The sequence below is a fragment of the Clavelina lepadiformis genome, chromosome 7 (genome assembly GCF_947623445.1).
Source record: "Clavelina lepadiformis chromosome 7, kaClaLepa1.1, whole genome shotgun sequence".
Taxonomy (NCBI): Eukaryota; Metazoa; Chordata; class Ascidiacea; order Aplousobranchia; family Clavelinidae; genus Clavelina; species Clavelina lepadiformis.
This window is the reverse complement of record NC_135246.1, coordinates 18,943,489-18,960,603: the sequence shown is the minus strand read 5'-3', so window position 1 is coordinate 18,960,603 and position 17,115 is coordinate 18,943,489. Positions and strand designations below refer to the sequence as shown.

General features: G+C 35.1%; 4 protein-coding genes, 1 non-coding gene and 1 pseudogene across 5 annotated transcripts; 3 read left to right on the top strand and 3 right to left on the bottom strand.

Moving 5' to 3' along the window:
• Nucleotides 1-139: 139 nt before the first annotated feature.
• LOC143466168 (uncharacterized) lies at nt 140-2,380 on the bottom strand. The gene is made up of 6 exons (XM_076964800.1): nt 2,163-2,380; nt 1,806-2,016; nt 1,571-1,721; nt 1,119-1,207; nt 618-769; nt 140-528 (listed from the first exon to the last, which is right to left on the bottom strand). Exons 1-6 carry the CDS (start codon nt 2,182-2,184, stop codon nt 494-496), a joined length of 660 nt encoding a protein of 219 aa, XP_076820915.1. The 5' UTR covers nt 2,185-2,380; the 3' UTR covers nt 140-493.
• A 1,977-nt stretch (nt 2,381-4,357) lies between these two features.
• Nucleotides 4,358-8,191, bottom strand: LOC143465468 (uncharacterized). Its single transcript, XM_076963787.1, has 8 exons — nt 7,968-8,191; nt 6,619-6,745; nt 6,367-6,457; nt 6,045-6,201; nt 5,831-5,981; nt 5,627-5,715; nt 5,073-5,224; nt 4,358-4,979 (listed from the first exon to the last, which is right to left on the bottom strand). Coding segments are annotated over exons 3-8 (594 nt in total). The 5' UTR covers nt 6,410-6,457; nt 6,619-6,745; nt 7,968-8,191; the 3' UTR covers nt 4,358-4,977.
• LOC143466213 (E3 SUMO-protein ligase KIAA1586-like) lies at nt 8,002-9,160 on the top strand (annotated as a pseudogene).
• A 2,189-nt stretch (nt 9,161-11,349) lies between these two features.
• LOC143465215 (methyltransferase-like protein 27) lies at nt 11,350-13,423 on the top strand. The gene has a single exon (XM_076963405.1). The coding sequence runs from the start codon at nt 11,426-11,428 to the stop codon at nt 12,134-12,136; it is 711 nt and encodes a 236-aa protein (XP_076819520.1). The 5' UTR covers nt 11,350-11,425; the 3' UTR covers nt 12,137-13,423.
• Nucleotides 13,424-13,574: 151 nt separating this feature from the next.
• LOC143465214 (thymidylate synthase-like) lies at nt 13,575-15,898 on the top strand. Its single transcript, XM_076963404.1, has 7 exons — nt 13,575-13,723; nt 13,815-13,985; nt 14,056-14,214; nt 14,381-14,535; nt 14,615-14,746; nt 14,817-14,940; nt 15,197-15,898. The coding sequence occupies exons 1-7, from the start codon at nt 13,720-13,722 to the stop codon at nt 15,412-15,414; spliced, it is 963 nt and encodes a 320-aa protein (XP_076819519.1). The 5' UTR covers nt 13,575-13,719; the 3' UTR covers nt 15,415-15,898.
• Nucleotides 15,899-16,522: 624 nt separating this feature from the next.
• LOC143466311 (small nucleolar RNA U3) lies at nt 16,523-16,736 on the bottom strand. The gene has a single exon (XR_013118756.1). It is a non-coding gene; the product is annotated as a small nucleolar RNA U3 (small nucleolar RNA).
• Between the last annotated feature and the right edge of the window lie 379 nt (nt 16,737-17,115).

Below are 17,115 nucleotides of genomic sequence, written 5' to 3'. Positions count from 1 at the left end.
AGATTGGTAGCTGTTTTAAAAATTATTAAGTGTAAGATGTGTTTTGTGGCTTGTATCAAAATAAATAGCAATATTTACGTCATAAGACTCATATATATATATATCACAATACATGGTAAATGTAAAACGAAACAAAAAGCAAAGGGTCAAAATTGTTTAATTCAACAAGCAACAATAGTAAAGAAAAAGTCAAAAATATAAGATGTAGCAAAACAAACACACGCAGTCCACTTCTCCGAAAATGAAAATCCAAAGAATCTCCCCATTAGCGTATTACTACCATGTCCTTAACTTGAATCAAAAAACAGACAATTATCTTTTTGGCTTACAAGTTTAAGACAAATACTACATAGAAAAGTTTAAGTTGTGTCTAAATCACTGCAAAAAACGCTACTGCTTAATATGTTAAGAATTTGTTTGGTTTCGTTTCGTCTTCTGTAAGCGATCTGGACTACTATAGTGCATATTATCTCCATCAACATTCACGTTCACTTCAAGTTTCTTCTTTTGAACATAACAATAGCTTCTCTGCAAGATTTGTTATCTTTGTAATAAACTAGCTTGATAAACGTTTGGTTTATTACGAAAACATCTGATAACTTGTGAGCAATATTTACCCAAGATTGTTTGCATTTCGCTGATTTTGTGCCGCAGGCTCTGCATTTCATCTACTTTATGAGGGCTGTAAGTCGTTTTACAATCCAACGCGGCACGAAGCGCTTCACACCTACTCGACTCGGTGTTCTCATAATCTAGCATTTCCCCACATCTGCAGTAGAGATAGAAATCATTGATTGATGAAAAATTGGCATTTCGCGGACAATAAAGTTTTTTTAGTGTAATAAAGCAACGACCATTTCAAACCCAAACTTGAGTAATTATCATTACAAATGAACACATTCCATGCACAATCAGGTTGGTTTTTTTCTATAAGTTGTTACTCACTGGAACAGGAACTTATTACGGAGGCATGATTTTCTAATGTTTCAAAAGTAGTCACTTATGTGTTCACGAAAAAGCGAAACAGGGGCGTTCGTTTGAAATATGTTTCAACAAAGTATTTCACACGTACAGTACTGTGAGCTAAAACTTTACTTGTAACCAAAGCATGCACGCACATGTCATTCAGAAGTGCAATTTCTTTTCTAAATGTCCTGAGGATTTCCTGATTCTGAAAGCTTTTCATATGGAAATCGTTTTTCAGCACCTGAATTTTAATTGAGACTTTGTTAGTTAAATTTATTTAAATTAAAGGTCGTATTTTTCTAAATAAGGGACCAAGAAACGCTTTAATGCATTTCATTGATTCCAATTTTGATTGCAAATTGAAAGTGACCATTTTAGCGTGTTGGGTAGGTTAAGCAGTATATTGTTAAGGACAAACGGTTATTTTAGCTACAGGTATTTAACATTTCATTGAAGTAACATTGAGATAAATGTAGACCGGGGTAAAAAAAATTTTGTTATGTTAGAGCTAGGTTGCGTTTAACTTAGGTTAAGAAGCTGTGAAAAACAGCTTCGAACGCACAATTTTCTGATGAAATAATGGCATCCTAACAATTTTACTTGCCGTTAAACTTTGCTGTTGTTGTTCTATCTGTCTATGCAACATGTCTCCTCGTTGCTGCACCTCTAATTCTTCTCTTCTGTGTTGATCTTCCAACTCGTTAACTTCGTGTTTGGAAAATTCCAAATTTCTTTTCGCCAGCTCCAAGCTTGATCTGACAAAGAAGTTGGTTGTAGGCAGAAACAACATCACCAAAATATTGAATATCAACACCATCTTTTCTATCTCATCCACCTACGTCAATGTAACGATTTGGCGCTGGTCCTTGTCGTTGCACTTTCTCATGTCTTGGTCTAAAGTCGCAATATCGCATAATAACTCCAGGTTGCTTTTCTGTACGCTTTCAAGAGTATCAAGAAGATCTTCTGATCTCTTTTTTTCAGTGTTAAGTGAGGTGCGAAGGTCAGTGATGACCGCGTCTTCTTGTTCATTTTCAAACCTCTGACCCTCTATTGTAAACTTAAGTTATAACAAAATTATACCAAGCAAAGAGCAATAAGTTGTATAAACATGTCGTTCTATAAACTGACAATTAAGTTACTAAATTTTCATGTAAGTTCATTGTTTTCAGTTGGTAATTTGCCATAATACTTACGGTTATTGTCCATTGAGCTCATTGCTACAAGCTCTTCTAATGAATTCTGAAATCAATCAAATCAATCAATCTAAAACCTGAACGTCTAAAATATTCAAAGAAGTATATCGAAGCAGTTCTAGAATAGAGGAACATGAAACGTTCTTATTTTCAGGCTCTTGCTTGAGCTAAAACTGTTCCTTTTTGATTTTAGTTACGTCGACGTTTTTTTGGTGAGGTTTGACAACAGACGTTAATGATCTGATTGGTCACAAAGAACCTGAAACTAAAATTGTTAATGCCAGAAGGGAAAAGCGTGGCCAAACACGTCATAATTATGAGGAATGCCTAGGTAAGCGTGCAATGCTTTTAAAGGCGAATGATCGCAACCTGCAACAACCAACTGTTATTTTATTCGTACCTGAATGATGCAAATAATGGTTGCGTGTTTGCGTGGTTGCGTGGTTGCGTGGTTGTGTGGTTGCGTGGTTGCGTGGTTGCGTGGTTGCGTGGTTGCGTGGTTGCGTGGTTGCGTGGTTGCGTGGTTGCGTGGTTGCGTGGTTGCGTGGTTGCGTGGTTGCGTGTTTGCGTGGTTGCGTGATTGCGTGATTGCGTGATTGCGTGATTGCGTCGCACATAAAAAGTGAAGAAACAGTTTTTTTTATGGTTAGATGTTACTGTTCATTTTACAGTGTCAGGTGGCTATTCTTATTAAAATTTTGTTTATCGATTGCCAACTAACATGTGAAGTAGGCTATATGCTAACGGCTTGCTTACACTCTAAACAAAATCCGTTCTTTTTTATTCTTTTACCTCTCTTCCTTCCGAAAGAGTGTTTCCGTTTTATTCTTTTGAACGGATGGGAGTTTTACTCGAAAAAAAGGGAAATTTACTCTCTAGACAACAGGAGTTCTCAAGTTTTCTGTCACTTCTATAGTGGTCAATTCACTCTTGAAGTAAACGTTTTATTTTCTTGTATTTTACTTCTAAAAGAGTAGAAATGTCAAGTTCAATACAATGCTAAATAAACATTCCTGTATGCTTATTGTATAACTACAACAATCTGACCAAAATTTCTATAGCTATAAATCATTCGATCACTTATTCCATTGATAAATAAAAGCAAAAGCACATACGAAACAGCATTGTACAAAATAAGTTAAAATCGTTCACCATAATTGAAAAACAGCTGCTTTATGCAGCTTTCAGATAAAGGATCGATATAAATCAAGTAAATATTAAAAATAAACAAACAATATCATGTTACAATAAACTAATACACCTACGATTAGTGATTTCATGAAGCCTCTTGTAAAATTTCAAAGCAAAATAAATCAGTCATCCGTTAAACGACAGCTTCGTGCTATACAGTGATAGGCTAGAGCAGTAACAAATTGAGTTACCAGGGTACTTGTGGAGACGTTGCTTGGAAAACAGACCCTTTCCGATTTAACGCCGCTAATTTTATGAGGTGGCAAGATTTTTCGATCGCCTGTACTTAACAATGGAAATTTTTAACCCAGTTTGATTCATTTTTAAATTACGAACGCTCTGGGCATTGGATTGTAAAGATTTCGATCAGGTCAGTTGCATATGAATTCTTTTACGCGATAAAATGTTTGAAAATATGTCATTTAGTTCTTGTTATACAGTGCTTTGAATCCTACGCACTTCCTTTCAAGCAGAAACAAACGACTGCTATGAACAAGTCTGTTCAGTATGAACTATGCAAGTCAAGCACAAAGTTTATTTCGAATAAGCCTATGTACGAATAGGTATATATAGTACATTAGCGTTAGCGCCGACCAGCTGAAAACGACCTGTAGCCTATACATTATTTTGAAATTGCTAAACGTTGTTATTCGTTGAATTGAATGTTTACATTGTTTGACATGATTTTAACTCTGGTAGCTTAACTTGTTTTAATCTTGCATTTGCAGTTGATCCTACGCCTAACTTGTTTTTGGAGACCCAAAACTAGCTTTTTACATTTTTATCGTAATAGCTTAGTGTGCAGCGCTCATATTTAAAAGTAAGAGTATATTTTATGATACTATGGATTTTGGTTTCAAATTTGCATTGTTTTGGACAAAGGTTCTGTTGGTTAGAAATTACGTAATTGTTGAAATATATTTGTATCTCCGGCAACCCTGCCATATATTGATATTTTTGTTGTTAATTTAAAACTTATCACTAAGAGCATCTTCAGCAACTACTTTAACTAATATACAAGTATGTTATCAACAAGTAATTCACATTATTCTCATCACTAATGATTTAAACAAACTAAAATTAATAATTAAAATATGTAAAGTATCAGATTATTTTTTATACAAGGAGCATGTACAAAAATTGAAAGGCAAAATAAATCCATAAGCAGAACAACGTATTAAATAACAAACGGACACGCACAATTCGCTCGTTCCAAAATCCAAATTTAGAAATTTTATCAGCAACGTATAAACTACTATATCATTGAGGACGAGAGAATAAGACAAAAATAAAATGAAGAAAAGCGAGAATCCTAACTTATTATTAATACACAACATACAGTAGCTTTTAGAATACAAACAATATTGACAGCAAAAGTGTCGTGCAGGCATTTATTCTTAACTTGTACGCAATGAAAGTTTTCAAATGTTTTTACTGCAGTAAGAAAGGAAGATTGGTGGTAAGATTTGTGACATACTGAATAAATGTCTAATACTCTGAGGCAAAATTATGTTTTTGTCTGGAGTATCATGACACCGAAATGCAATGTTTGGAAGAATACGGCTTATCCTTTATTCGTAGCCAAGAATCTCATTTCAAATCTATTGTAGATATGCATCACATTTCCTAAAAAAGGTTTTATCGTATCTGTAGTTATCTTGATCAAGTATTGGCCCATTATATTATGATATATGCTAACCACTGATCAATAATACTTACAGGCAATATTTTGGAGGTTATCAATTTTATTCAGCATCTTCTTCAACGTGTCTCTTGTTGCACCGGAAAAAAACATTTTTTGTTGCAAAACAGTACGAAGGTTCAAACGTATGTCCCGCTCTGTTTCTCCTGCAGCTACCATTTCTTCAAAACTAGATGATACGTTTAGAAAAATGCAAAATTTGTTTATTAAGTCGTGGTGATATTAATCAAGAAGCTATCAGGTTTTAAAAAGATTAGGTCTTAAAAGGGTTTAATTAGATTTTAAAAACACAGTAAAAGCAACAAAAACAAACGGTTTAAAGCATCAAGCAAATGTAGTATTTAGCTAAACATGTATTTTCTGCGAGCATGAGTATGACTTATCTATCGCAAGAGTTTTTATTTACGAGTATAGGCGAGATCAGGCACCCAAGAATGTCGTAGGCATATGCTTACGTTTACAAATAAGGGAGCAGAAGTGTTACATCAAATAAATGAGATCGATAGTTTCAAAACTGTATTCAACCATGTTATTTGCTCAAAATTACAATATACCTAGATTACATACTTACTTGTTTGTCAGTTGCATAAACTCGTTTTTAAGAACATTTGCATTTTTCTGGTGAAATTCGCAAAATGTATTGCTCGATCTCTGCATCCACTAGAATTTTAAACCAAGTTAGCAAAATAAAATGTTATTTTTGACAAGGTATTGGTAAGAGATACCTCTAAGTGCAGTTCATAATTCGCAATATTGTTATCGTTATCACACTAGCCTTGATATCGCTAGCAAGTTGGTCACATATTTTTTGCATTTTTTCTATTTGTTGTTTTCTTTCCTCCCTTTTATTCGCGTTTCTCTCGTTCAGTTCTTTCACTTTATTTTGGGTAAAAACCAATTCCGCGGTGGTGTGATCCATCCACGACCTGGCAAAAAAGTTTCTATGCAGAGAAAACCTAACCAACTTCTCAATTCCGTTTTATACATACTTCAATGTGACGATGTGTTTGTGATTATTCTGGAAGACAACACTCATTTCTTGGTTTAATGCCGCAAGCTTGGTAGACAGCTGCCCGTTACATTCCTGTTCACGTTGAAGAGTGGACGAGAGATTTTGATATTTCTGCTTTTCATTTTGCAACTCAACTGCAACGTTTAAAAGCTTTGCTTAAACAGTGTGTAAGCACAAGCAAATGTATAAAATAGTGACATTTTCATGACGTTACTAATGAATTAATATATTAAAAGCACACACTTGACACTTTTACAAAGATTTTTGGTTTAAATCATGTAATTCTTCATAATACATACTTTGCAATGATTTTGCAGTTGGAGGTTGCTGTTCTTCGGTCATATTTGTAGCTGCAATTGATGCTTTAGGCCTACTTTGTTATTTTTACTCCTATGAAACAAATGTAATTCGTTAAAATAAAAAAGATCTTCATTATCTTATAACTGAGATTAGTGATAGTCAGACATGCCCATATGCCAATTATTTTAAAATCAAGCGAAGTAAGCTGGTTTGTTTGTTGGAATGATATCCTTCAAAGACGTCATTTATACTTCAACTGTCTTCAATAAAACGATTTCCCGGACCAGTTATCTGGTTGTTGCATTGAATCAGATCTTTCTTGCGCGGCAGTGATTCTGAATCCATACCAGCTACTAGGCGCTTACCGAATCGAAGCCCCTGTTACACCAACAAATCTACAGTTAATTGCTTAGAAAAACAGAAACCATGTTTACAACTTAATTACACGGGACGCGGGGCCACTAAATCACCCCACGTAACATTTGAGCCTTAAGCAAAAACAACTATACTGTAATTGGTTTAAGTTACCTAATCGAAAAGGAAAACTAAACAGTTTACCTCATAATTTTGGCACATTTTGCAACATTATGTTATAAAAATAGAATTGAGGTTTTCACCATGTGCTTGTAACTGATTGAAACATGTTATATTTAAGGATATTTATAACTCACAAGTTAAGTGACATCATGAAAAATTGTCATGTGCGAAATAACCGCCTAAAAGTCTGAATGACGAGCTCGTATTATCAATGACATCAAACGTTTGATCTTATAAAGTAGCTAAAACAACAACAACAGAAGAAACTTTGCTTAAACCCTTGCGAAGTATATAGGCTATGTGTTCAGAATGCCACTCAAGGCGTTATAGTATAAATTAGTTTAATACCCTGGTTTTGAATTAGGCCTATAAATAAAGAAATAAAACGTAAGCTATATGTGGATATTGGAACATGCAGACTCTTTTTCTTATATCATGGTTACGTTTTCCTAAAACTTACTTTTCTTGTTGTATTTACTGGTTTTATTTGTTATATTTTCTGTATTTCTTGGTTGTATTTTTTAAACTGCTTTTGCTATAGGCCTACTTCGGCATCAAACGTTTTAACTATAAATCAGCGGTTCCCAAACCATGGTTGTCATCAATGTAAATGATCGTCAATATAATCTTCTAGTCAGCGCCGAAAGCATAATTTTTATTCATGTAGCGACCTATAATTTTATGCTTGAAATTTTCACCCTTTATTTTCTTAGTGTAAGCTTATTCGACGTACAATAGGCTACTGATTACTGAATTGTAACAACTGTGTTTTTTGTGACAATGTACTTTTGAAGTTTTATAACTTGAACAATTTTGCAATAAGTTGATAGTAATTTTTGCGTTCAAAACGTTTGTCAAACTTTAGCTATAAAAAAACGTCAGAAAAAAAACAAAAAATTATTTTTTTTCAAAATCGTTGGACAGTTTTATTACGATTTACTCCTTCTCGGACATTACCGTTGTAATACAATATCGAGTACTATGGTATGATACTATACTACCACACCAACAACATTGATCACTAGCGGCATACTTGACGTGTTTGCCTCCGTAAAAACTTTACCTTGGCTACGGCCTTGAGGTCAGGAGTGCCCAATATGTCCATTGCAAAGACGGGGTCGTAACCAAAAAAGCGGCACCTTGCTATTGCTTAATTGCTGCTCAGTGACTGAAATGCTGCTCTTCGTGACCAAGGCTGCTCTTCGTCATCCATCGCATTAACACCTGAAAATTTTTTTTTAAAAGCAACTTTTCTTCTCTTGTAAGTGTGCCGCCAGCATTTTATAATTTTTCTAGTGTGCCACAAGTTGAAAAAGTTTAGAAGCCACTGCAATAGATGATGAAGAGAACGAATATGGCGTAAATAATGAACTTCCTGAGTGTTGGAATCAAAAGCAGGCTGAAATGTCCAAAGAAAAGTACGAATATTTGCTCGTCACTAACAGAAAACTAGGCTGCAAAGCATGTGCTGAACTTGGGACTCTAAATATAAAGTCTATAGCCTACAAATATCCAAATCATGGGCGAGTCATAATATCAAAGGACAAGGAAAAAATAGAATTATTAGACAGGCGTCTCAACGGAAAAATGCACGAACACTTCACATCTGAAGCCCACAATTTGTGCGTTGTCGAACTGAAACAACGTGGGAAACCTGAAATTCTCGAAGCTATTGACAAAAGAAATGATAGATATGTAAGTTCTACAGCAAAGGTTTTCAATACAGTTTAGAGTATTGCAAAACGCAACCTACTGCTTTCATCCATAGAAGATGAAATTGAATTGCAGATAAAAAGTGGATTTGATATGGGAGTGGAAAACTGCTGTCAAAATAGTTGAGCATATTGATGGACATATTAAACAGACAGCGTTTGGCAAAATAATTCAACAAAATCTGAAGATCTTTGTTATTATTGATGAAGCTTCAACAATATCTAGCAAAGCAGTTTTGATCATTTTCATTAAAAATGAAGATGATGATTTTTTGCCAACAATTTTCTTAAATTTAGTATAGAGTTGGAAGCACAAGATGCTGAAACAATACATGTAAATTTGCTTAAAATTTGAACAACGTAGAATTTGACAACCAATATTTGAAGCGCAATTTAATTGCCTTGTATTCTGACGGAGCAAGTGTGATGCTTGGCAAATTAATTATCTGAAGTTAGCACAAGGCATCAAAACGACTTTCCAGATGTTATCATTTGGCACTATTTGAGTCATCGTTTACAACTTGTATCTGCAATTCCATCATGAAACCTGTGTGAACGATTTCCGTGACTACGTTGAAAATGTGGTGCAAAATCGCTCAAATCGAAGGTTTCCTGATACAATCAAATTACATTAAAAGCAAAAAATATTATAAATACGATTGCTTTAAGCTCTGCTGAGGCAGAACGAAGATTTTCGAGCATGAATCTCATATATAGCAACAAAAGAAAGCGCCTCGTCGCTAATAACGTATCAAATCTTTTGATAATAAAATTGATTGGGCTCCCCCTTAATTTGTGGAACGCAAAAGATTCGGTTAAAATGTGGTTAAGAAAAAACCACATGATACCAGAGTTAAACATTCAACTGAAGCTTCACATAATAGCAATAAACTGTCTATACGGAAGTATATGGATTATTATGGTAAATAAAATTATTACCTAAATATTTGTATTTTTTATTACCCATACAAAGAATAAGTTGATCTTCAACAATGGGTATGTAGGCGAACCGGTTGCTAACTAGATTGAATCCCACCACTGTCTATACCAGTATGCCAACCGGTCATTTCGACTTCGACTTCGACTCACGACGTGAGTCTCACGTCATTATTATGACTAGAACACCGCAGGTTGCTTGTCGTTCTGGTTGTCAACCAGAAAGATTTGATGGCCTACTATCTGCAAAGTTAATCGCACGTTGCGAGTTGTTAAAACGAACTTAAGTCATCCATTAATCATGCCGTATCATCATCGGTATCGTATTTTCCAAGACAAATGTTGAGAAGAAACATTTCACAAACTGTTTGTAACGTGAGTAGGGTAACGACCCCTACGCAACACAAGCTATGTTCATCAGAAAACTTAATAATAAAACTTAGCTCTTGTTGTTGGTCACTTTTTTGTCAACAGATTGCAACACAACATGTTGTTCTTTTTATTGAGCTCATATGCTGTAACAAGGATTGTCACCATATTTTTTGGTGATCGAATGCGATGCGACTTTACGCGCCACCATATTTGCTGTTGTTGAGTATTTATTTACGTATTTTCCCGCCGGTTTTGAGCTATTTTCACTTCGCGCGCCCGCGTATAATCCAAATTCGATTCTCGTTTAGTTACAAATAGGCCTAAAGCTGATCTGATTATTATGTGATGCCTATACTCGTTGGTGCTAGTATTATTAGCGTACAAGTACCGGTCTAAAGTCTAATAAATGTTTGGCTTGCGCTTTTTGCTCGTACGTTGATTGTTCAAAAAGTGAAGTTTGTTACCGTTCCAAAGTTAGGACGAGACCAGAAGTGTAATTCCTGCAGTAGTACCGAAAGTGCGGACGGGACAGGCTACCGCTAACTTGCCGATTGTATACTTGCGTCTACTGGCCTATTTCATATATAGATTCTTAAACTATTAATATTTCCTGCTGTTTACTTAAGAATTGTTCTTTAAAACGACTGTTTTTATAGTTCTTTATAACAAAATAGTTTTCACTGACAGCATTACTGTAAAATGATCGCTTATTATTCGATGAATGTTGAGGTTAGGTTACTGGCGAGTTACATTATAATCATTCAAAACAAAGATCGGTAAGACACTGCATGGCTCTAGATTACCCTTTTTGTTTGTCGGCACCTATATATACATATTTACTTACAGCATACATAAACCATTAACTAATAAGCTAGCTTACTTAATTGGTTTGCTTCCTCTGCTTTGCACCTTCGCTTGTTTTATGTAATCTACTTTCTCGTTATGAAGGCTAGTTATTGTAGATGAAGTAAGATACCGGTACCTGATTTACTCAATTATGGTTAGGTCTACAATTGCATTTCTGTTTGTATTCATTGGTATCCAAAGCTCAGTTGTATTGGTCTGGCAACTGTTTCTGTTTGTTTGGTGATTTATCCCAAACGTTTCTGCCTTTGGTGGAAGTTTCACTTTTGTTTTGCAAACAACTTACCAATTTTGGGGGATTGCATTTGATTGCCGCATTAAAAAATAATGCAGTTTTTGATGAGGAATCTTGCATGTAGCGATACAAATTTTGGCATAACGCCTTTCATCGAATCCTCAGTTCTTTGTGTATACAGTGCTCTTAGGCCTAATTTTGTTGCAATATTTAGAGGGTTACATAGAAAAGAATTAGCGCAATACGTAGACTTTGATGTGATTCAAGCTGGTCTAGTTGGTTATGATTCTTACTTAACTCCAATTCAATTATTAAGCAATCTAGTATAAGCCTATTAACGTCCTGTGTTTATATTAGCCTAGTGTTTTTTCCTGTTTAAGTTGCTGGAACATATAAATCAAAATGTCTGCTGCAAAAGATAAAGATTTTTCAGGGCTTTATCGCAAAATTTACGGTTCCTACATCGACGTCACAAACTCAGAGAAAACTGTCGACAATTACAGCAAGCTCGCTGAAAGTTATGAAGAAGACTTTGTGGGAATGGGATACGACACACCGCAAGTTCTCGCTTCTGAAGCACTGAAACTCCTCCAGGAAACAAAGAAAGATCTTGACAATTGCAAGATACTTGATATTGCTTGCGGAACTGGTCTAGTCGCACAAGGACTGAGAAACGATGGTTTTAAAGGTTCTATTGATGGCATCGATGGTAGTGAAGGCATGCTGAAAATAGCCGAAGAAAAGGGGTTGTACCAAATTTTAAAAGAGCAATTTATTTCTATCGACAAACCAATTTTATTCGATGACAATTCATATGATGCTATTGTTTGTTGTGGAGGTTTCGGGCCAGGCCATTTAATTCCTGCTGCCTTGCAAGACTTGATTCGTGTTACAAAGTCAGGCGGGTTGATCGTCTACTCCACTAGGTACAACGAGGCAGCAGATGCTTATGTTAAGCAACTAACCAACGAGGCAGATGCGTTGGTGACACAAAATAAATGGGAAAAAGTGAAAATTTTCTTAGCTCCTTATTTCTGCGTTGATTTATCCGCTTCTGAAGAAAAGAAATCTAAACCACTCTTGGCTTCAATTTACTGTTATCGAAAAAAGTGAAACTTGATTTTTTGCAATATATTGCACCAAACTTGAATTGTAAATATTTGGGCAATATCTAGCATATATATGTTAGGAGAAAAGAAATATTGTGTGTGGATAAATGCTTTGCTTGTACAATATGCAAGAGTTGTATGCTTTTAATAAAAGTTTATGTAAATCTAATTTCATTAATTTTAATGATAAAATATCCAAATTTTGCACTTGTTTCGATATCAAATCAACCATGAATAGACGCAAAAATCACCAAATAAAAGTATTAATTGTGTAATTCTTGTATTAATCCATCACATGATAACTGAAGTGTTTCACTTTTTGTTACCAAGGTGTATTTTTTTAAATCAGGCAACTAATTTCTCTTGGAAAAATGAGATTCTTGCTCTTTGTGAAATGGACATTGCTAGATAATTATAATTTAACAACAAAAATGTACGATGTAAAAAGTTCCTTCGAATGTAGCGCTAAGGCCAAAGTACAAGCATTATGTTACAAATTGATATTAATCTTGAATCAAGTGATATGCAAAGTGCTTTATGTAACCATCCTTTTTGTGTTTATTGAGTTTGGAGCTTTTGCAATTTGTTTCACAACATTATTCATCACGTTATAGCCTATAGTACTGCATTCACATTTTGTCGTGTAATTCAATTTTATAACATTAGTGCACAAAATTGTATCAATATTATTGGGCTGGGAATTTAGCCGATTTCCTTTAACCGTTTGCTACCATAGCCGCTAACTGTCATGTCACATTGTTAATCACAGGTAAAACTACTATATTTATTTTTAGAAATAAATGTGATGAAAAGAGTACTATTAGCAACTTTTGTCATGCTAGGCCACAAAAGTTATCGGGAAAAAAGTATTTAAATGATAGCAAAGATTTAAAATGATTAACTGAACAGCAAATTTCTGTGACTCAATAGATTACCAAAAATTTTGCTCCAAATTTTCCCCTGCATGTACATTTTCAGCTAATTGCTAACAAAATATATAGTCGCTAAGAGCTATTTGCTGGCAAAATTTCCCAGCCCTGCAATGTTATGCATTTACTATGTTTACAGCAACTGTGTTTACTGCATTGTTTCGCAACCTTCCATGCAGCAACCAAGTTTTAGGCTTAAGAGATGTTGCTGTCTATTTTAATTGTGTAAATTTCTGTGTTTTGCAACGATTAATTTGGGTTTTATTACAATGCGGATTGACATTGGCAACCTGCTGCTGTTACATTACAAATGCTTGATCATGTGACATTTACCATTACTTCGTACTTCAATTATGCACATAATTAACCGGTCTGGTAGAAATTAAATAAAATTTGTGACAAAGCTGTTTTATTGTAGAGTTTCCACCTGTGAATTAGTTTCCTGGTACAGTTGTCCATAAAACGTGACGTACATATCTTATAAACGGCCACAAACCAACTTTAGCCTTGGTCGAGAATTAAAGATTTTGAAGCTTTGACCTACGGTATCATAATTATGCATTTATTTCATTACTTGCTCATCATCTCATGTTTTAAAAAAGGTGCCTTGTAGTGCTTTAGGTTTTTGTGCATTTGTCGAAACACATTCTCTGTCGCTATGGGTAAGTAGTTTTAATTCAATTGAAACACAGCTTGTATTGGCAGTTTTTATTCCAAATGTCGAGTAGCGTACTTACTTTGAATTTTTTCCAGATTCCAGTGAATGCAAGACATGTGAAGCAAATGACGATCGGAAGATGGAAAATGGAATAATTTCACATGATAAATTGGAGAATGGAATCTCCTTTTGCCACGATGAAAACCAATACCTTGATCTGATACGAAAAATTATTTTAACTGGAAAGGAAAAAGGAGACCGAACAGGCTTGTATTGCAACTTATCCAAATACAAACAAAAACAGCAGTTATTAGAAATAATATTTTTGAAATGTAGGCACCGGCACCAAATCCATCTTTGGAGCTCAAATGAGATTCGATCTTCGTACTTCCTTTCCTCTGTTGACAACAAAGCGAGTATTCTGGAGAGGAATGGCTGAAGAGCTCCTCTGGTTTATTAAGGGAAGCACAAACGCAAAAGAACTTTCTGAGAAAGGCAAGTTTTCAATTCTTCAAAGACAACATGATTAAAATTTCCAACGTAATGGTAAAACAAGAGTAATATGATGTATGCACAATTGCACATGTAACACATGCATGCCTTTCAAGATAGGAATTAATTGGTTGGGCCTTTTAGTGCTAATTGTTCAAAAAATATCCAGGAGTTCATATATGGGATGCAAACGGTTCCCGAGATTTTCTTGACAAACTCGGGTTTACCAACCGTGACGAAGGAGACCTGGGGCCCGTCTATGGGTTCCAATGGCGACATTTCGGAGCTAAATATGAAGACATGCATAAGGATTACACTGGACAAGTTGGTTTTTTCTGCATGTCACAAACATTGAAACATCACACTTGCAAACAGTTAAGAAGTTTTCAAATTTCTTGTTTAGGGCGTCGACCAGTTGCAGCGTGTTATTGACACAATTCAGTCAAATCCAAATGATCGACGAATAATCATGTGTGCGTGGAATGCAGCCGACATGAAGAAAATGGCACTGCCCCCTTGTCATGCCCTCTGCCAGGTATTTTTGACAACTTGAAAGAAAGAATTCGTAAGAAATTTTTGTTCAGTTTTAGTTATCGTTGTTACAGTTTTATGTCTGTGATGGGGAACTTTCATGCCAGCTGTACCAAAGATCAGCAGATATGGGCTTGGGGGTGCCGTTCAACATTGCGAGTTACTCACTTTTAACTTGTATGATTGCTCATATCACAGGTATAGCTTTGTAATAATTTTGCTTTGACTAATAGCTAAATACAGCACAAAATTTTAATTTAGGAGGTTTTGAATTGTGTTAGTTTATAATCATATTTAACTGAGCAACTCATACGTGAAAATAAAATACTTACCATTTAGACGTTTTACCACAACCTTGGTAGGACTTTGACCAGATAAATCTCTACTTTTTTGTGATTTGACCAAACTCTTTAAAATTTTAACGATTTATTCAAGTTAAAACACATTTTTTCAGGTTTGAAACCTGGTGATTTTGTTCATACACTTGGTGATGCTCATGTCTACGTGAACCACATCGAACCACTGAAAGAGCAACTCGCTAGAAAACCTCGTCCATTTCCCACATTGAAGTTCAACCGAACTGTCAAAGTAATCGACGATTTCAAGATGGAAGATTTTTGCCTGGAAGGTTACAAGCCGCACGGAAAGATAGTGATGAAAATGGCCGTTTAGCTTGAATGTCTTCAGCTGTCGATTCTGCCAAAGGTTGTTGTACATGTTTAACTGCAACCTACAAACTCTATGTGATTATATTCCACGTTTGTGTTGTATCAACACAATCATAAAAGAGTTGATGCCAAAGTTGGTGAATCTCGCAAAACCTTGCTGCTCATTAAATATTGCGACTGTAACTGCCATTGAATATCATCTCAGCAACAAAGGAAGGTAAAGCAACAGCGATGCTGATGTTATCTGATTGTGTCTTTACTTTGAACTTGGTAATGATTTACCTTTTATTAGAAATATTTTTAAAATTTGCCCGATTTTCTAAGCGGTCATGCTTGCCATGTGTCTGTTACAGTATCACAAGCGGACGTTTTGCCTGGAATGGTGGTGACTGCAAACTTCATGAATTGTTGTTGTTGTTGTGATTAATTCTCTTCACTGCCACGTTTCTCTGTGAATACGCTAAGTAAATGTATTGCGTTCGTTTTAACATTTTGTTTTAACCGAGTCGGGTAATCTTGATTGGTCAGGACGTTTTATGATCTGGGAACATGAATAGGATGTTGAGAATAGAACAGGATAATTTATCCAAAAAATACAAGCAGCAGCTTAATTTCAAAATCATTTGGCAAGAATTTAAAGAGAAATTTTTTTCTAGTGTATATCGTTGTCCTGTGGAAATGCGTTACTTTCCTCATCATATTTTCACAATAAATTAAAAGTCTTGCGCGAGTTCTTTTGCAAAGACAACAAACATCCCGATTCTTATGACCAAAAATAGTTTTGCTTGCAACTAACATCGTGGCCGGGCAATGAGCGGCGACGGCAACAAAATATCTACTAAGCGTTGAAAATAAGAAAAAAGTTTTCACGTTAGATGTAAATCAATTAGAAGTTTAGGACTGTAGCAAATAAGGTAACTTGACTGAGGTACCGGAGTAAGATATTTAGTGAAATTTATAACTTCCGGCTGTAACCGGTCGCCATCTCAATTGCATTTGCCCAACAACTGTACGTTTGCAAATTTCCACTACAGCAAAGCAAGTTTATTCATTCCACATTTTACATCAAGCAGTGGTTACTAGAACAGTTGAATTTTGTAAATTTAGATGAAACTACTCAGAATGAGTTCCTTCCCTCCTCGCTAGCGACAAGCGCAGCAAAGAACATTCCTCAAGAACCGGAAATTGCTCCGAAGAGCAACATCCGATCAAGCTTCATGCTCAGGAAAAAACCCTTCAACTCATCATCGTAGTTGGGGTTTTGTCATGCTTGAATGACGTTTTCAAGAAACATACTATAGAAATGATCCCTAAAAGTATGATCTTAATTAAACAGCTTCATTCTGTTGTACTTTATTCGTAAAATTAGCTTTTTATTTGTGGTACCCATGCAAACCTATCCACCGACAACGTAATCAATTGTTTTAGAAAGTTTTGTAAAATTTATTTAAATTATATTTAAGAATTATGTTTTAAACTTCCATTAATTTAATTTCCAAGATTCATCTTGTTAAGTTCTGTGCATGCACATACCCCAAAGCATACAGCATTTTCAAAGACGTCGAGTGGTTAAATTTAACAAGCAGTCTAAACTTCAGTAAGCTAGCTCTTTTTAAGACGACTGGCCTTTATTTATTTAGCATATGTTTGTGTGTAGATACCTTGCAGTATGATGTATGAAGTACGAAGCAAAAACTTTTAAGGT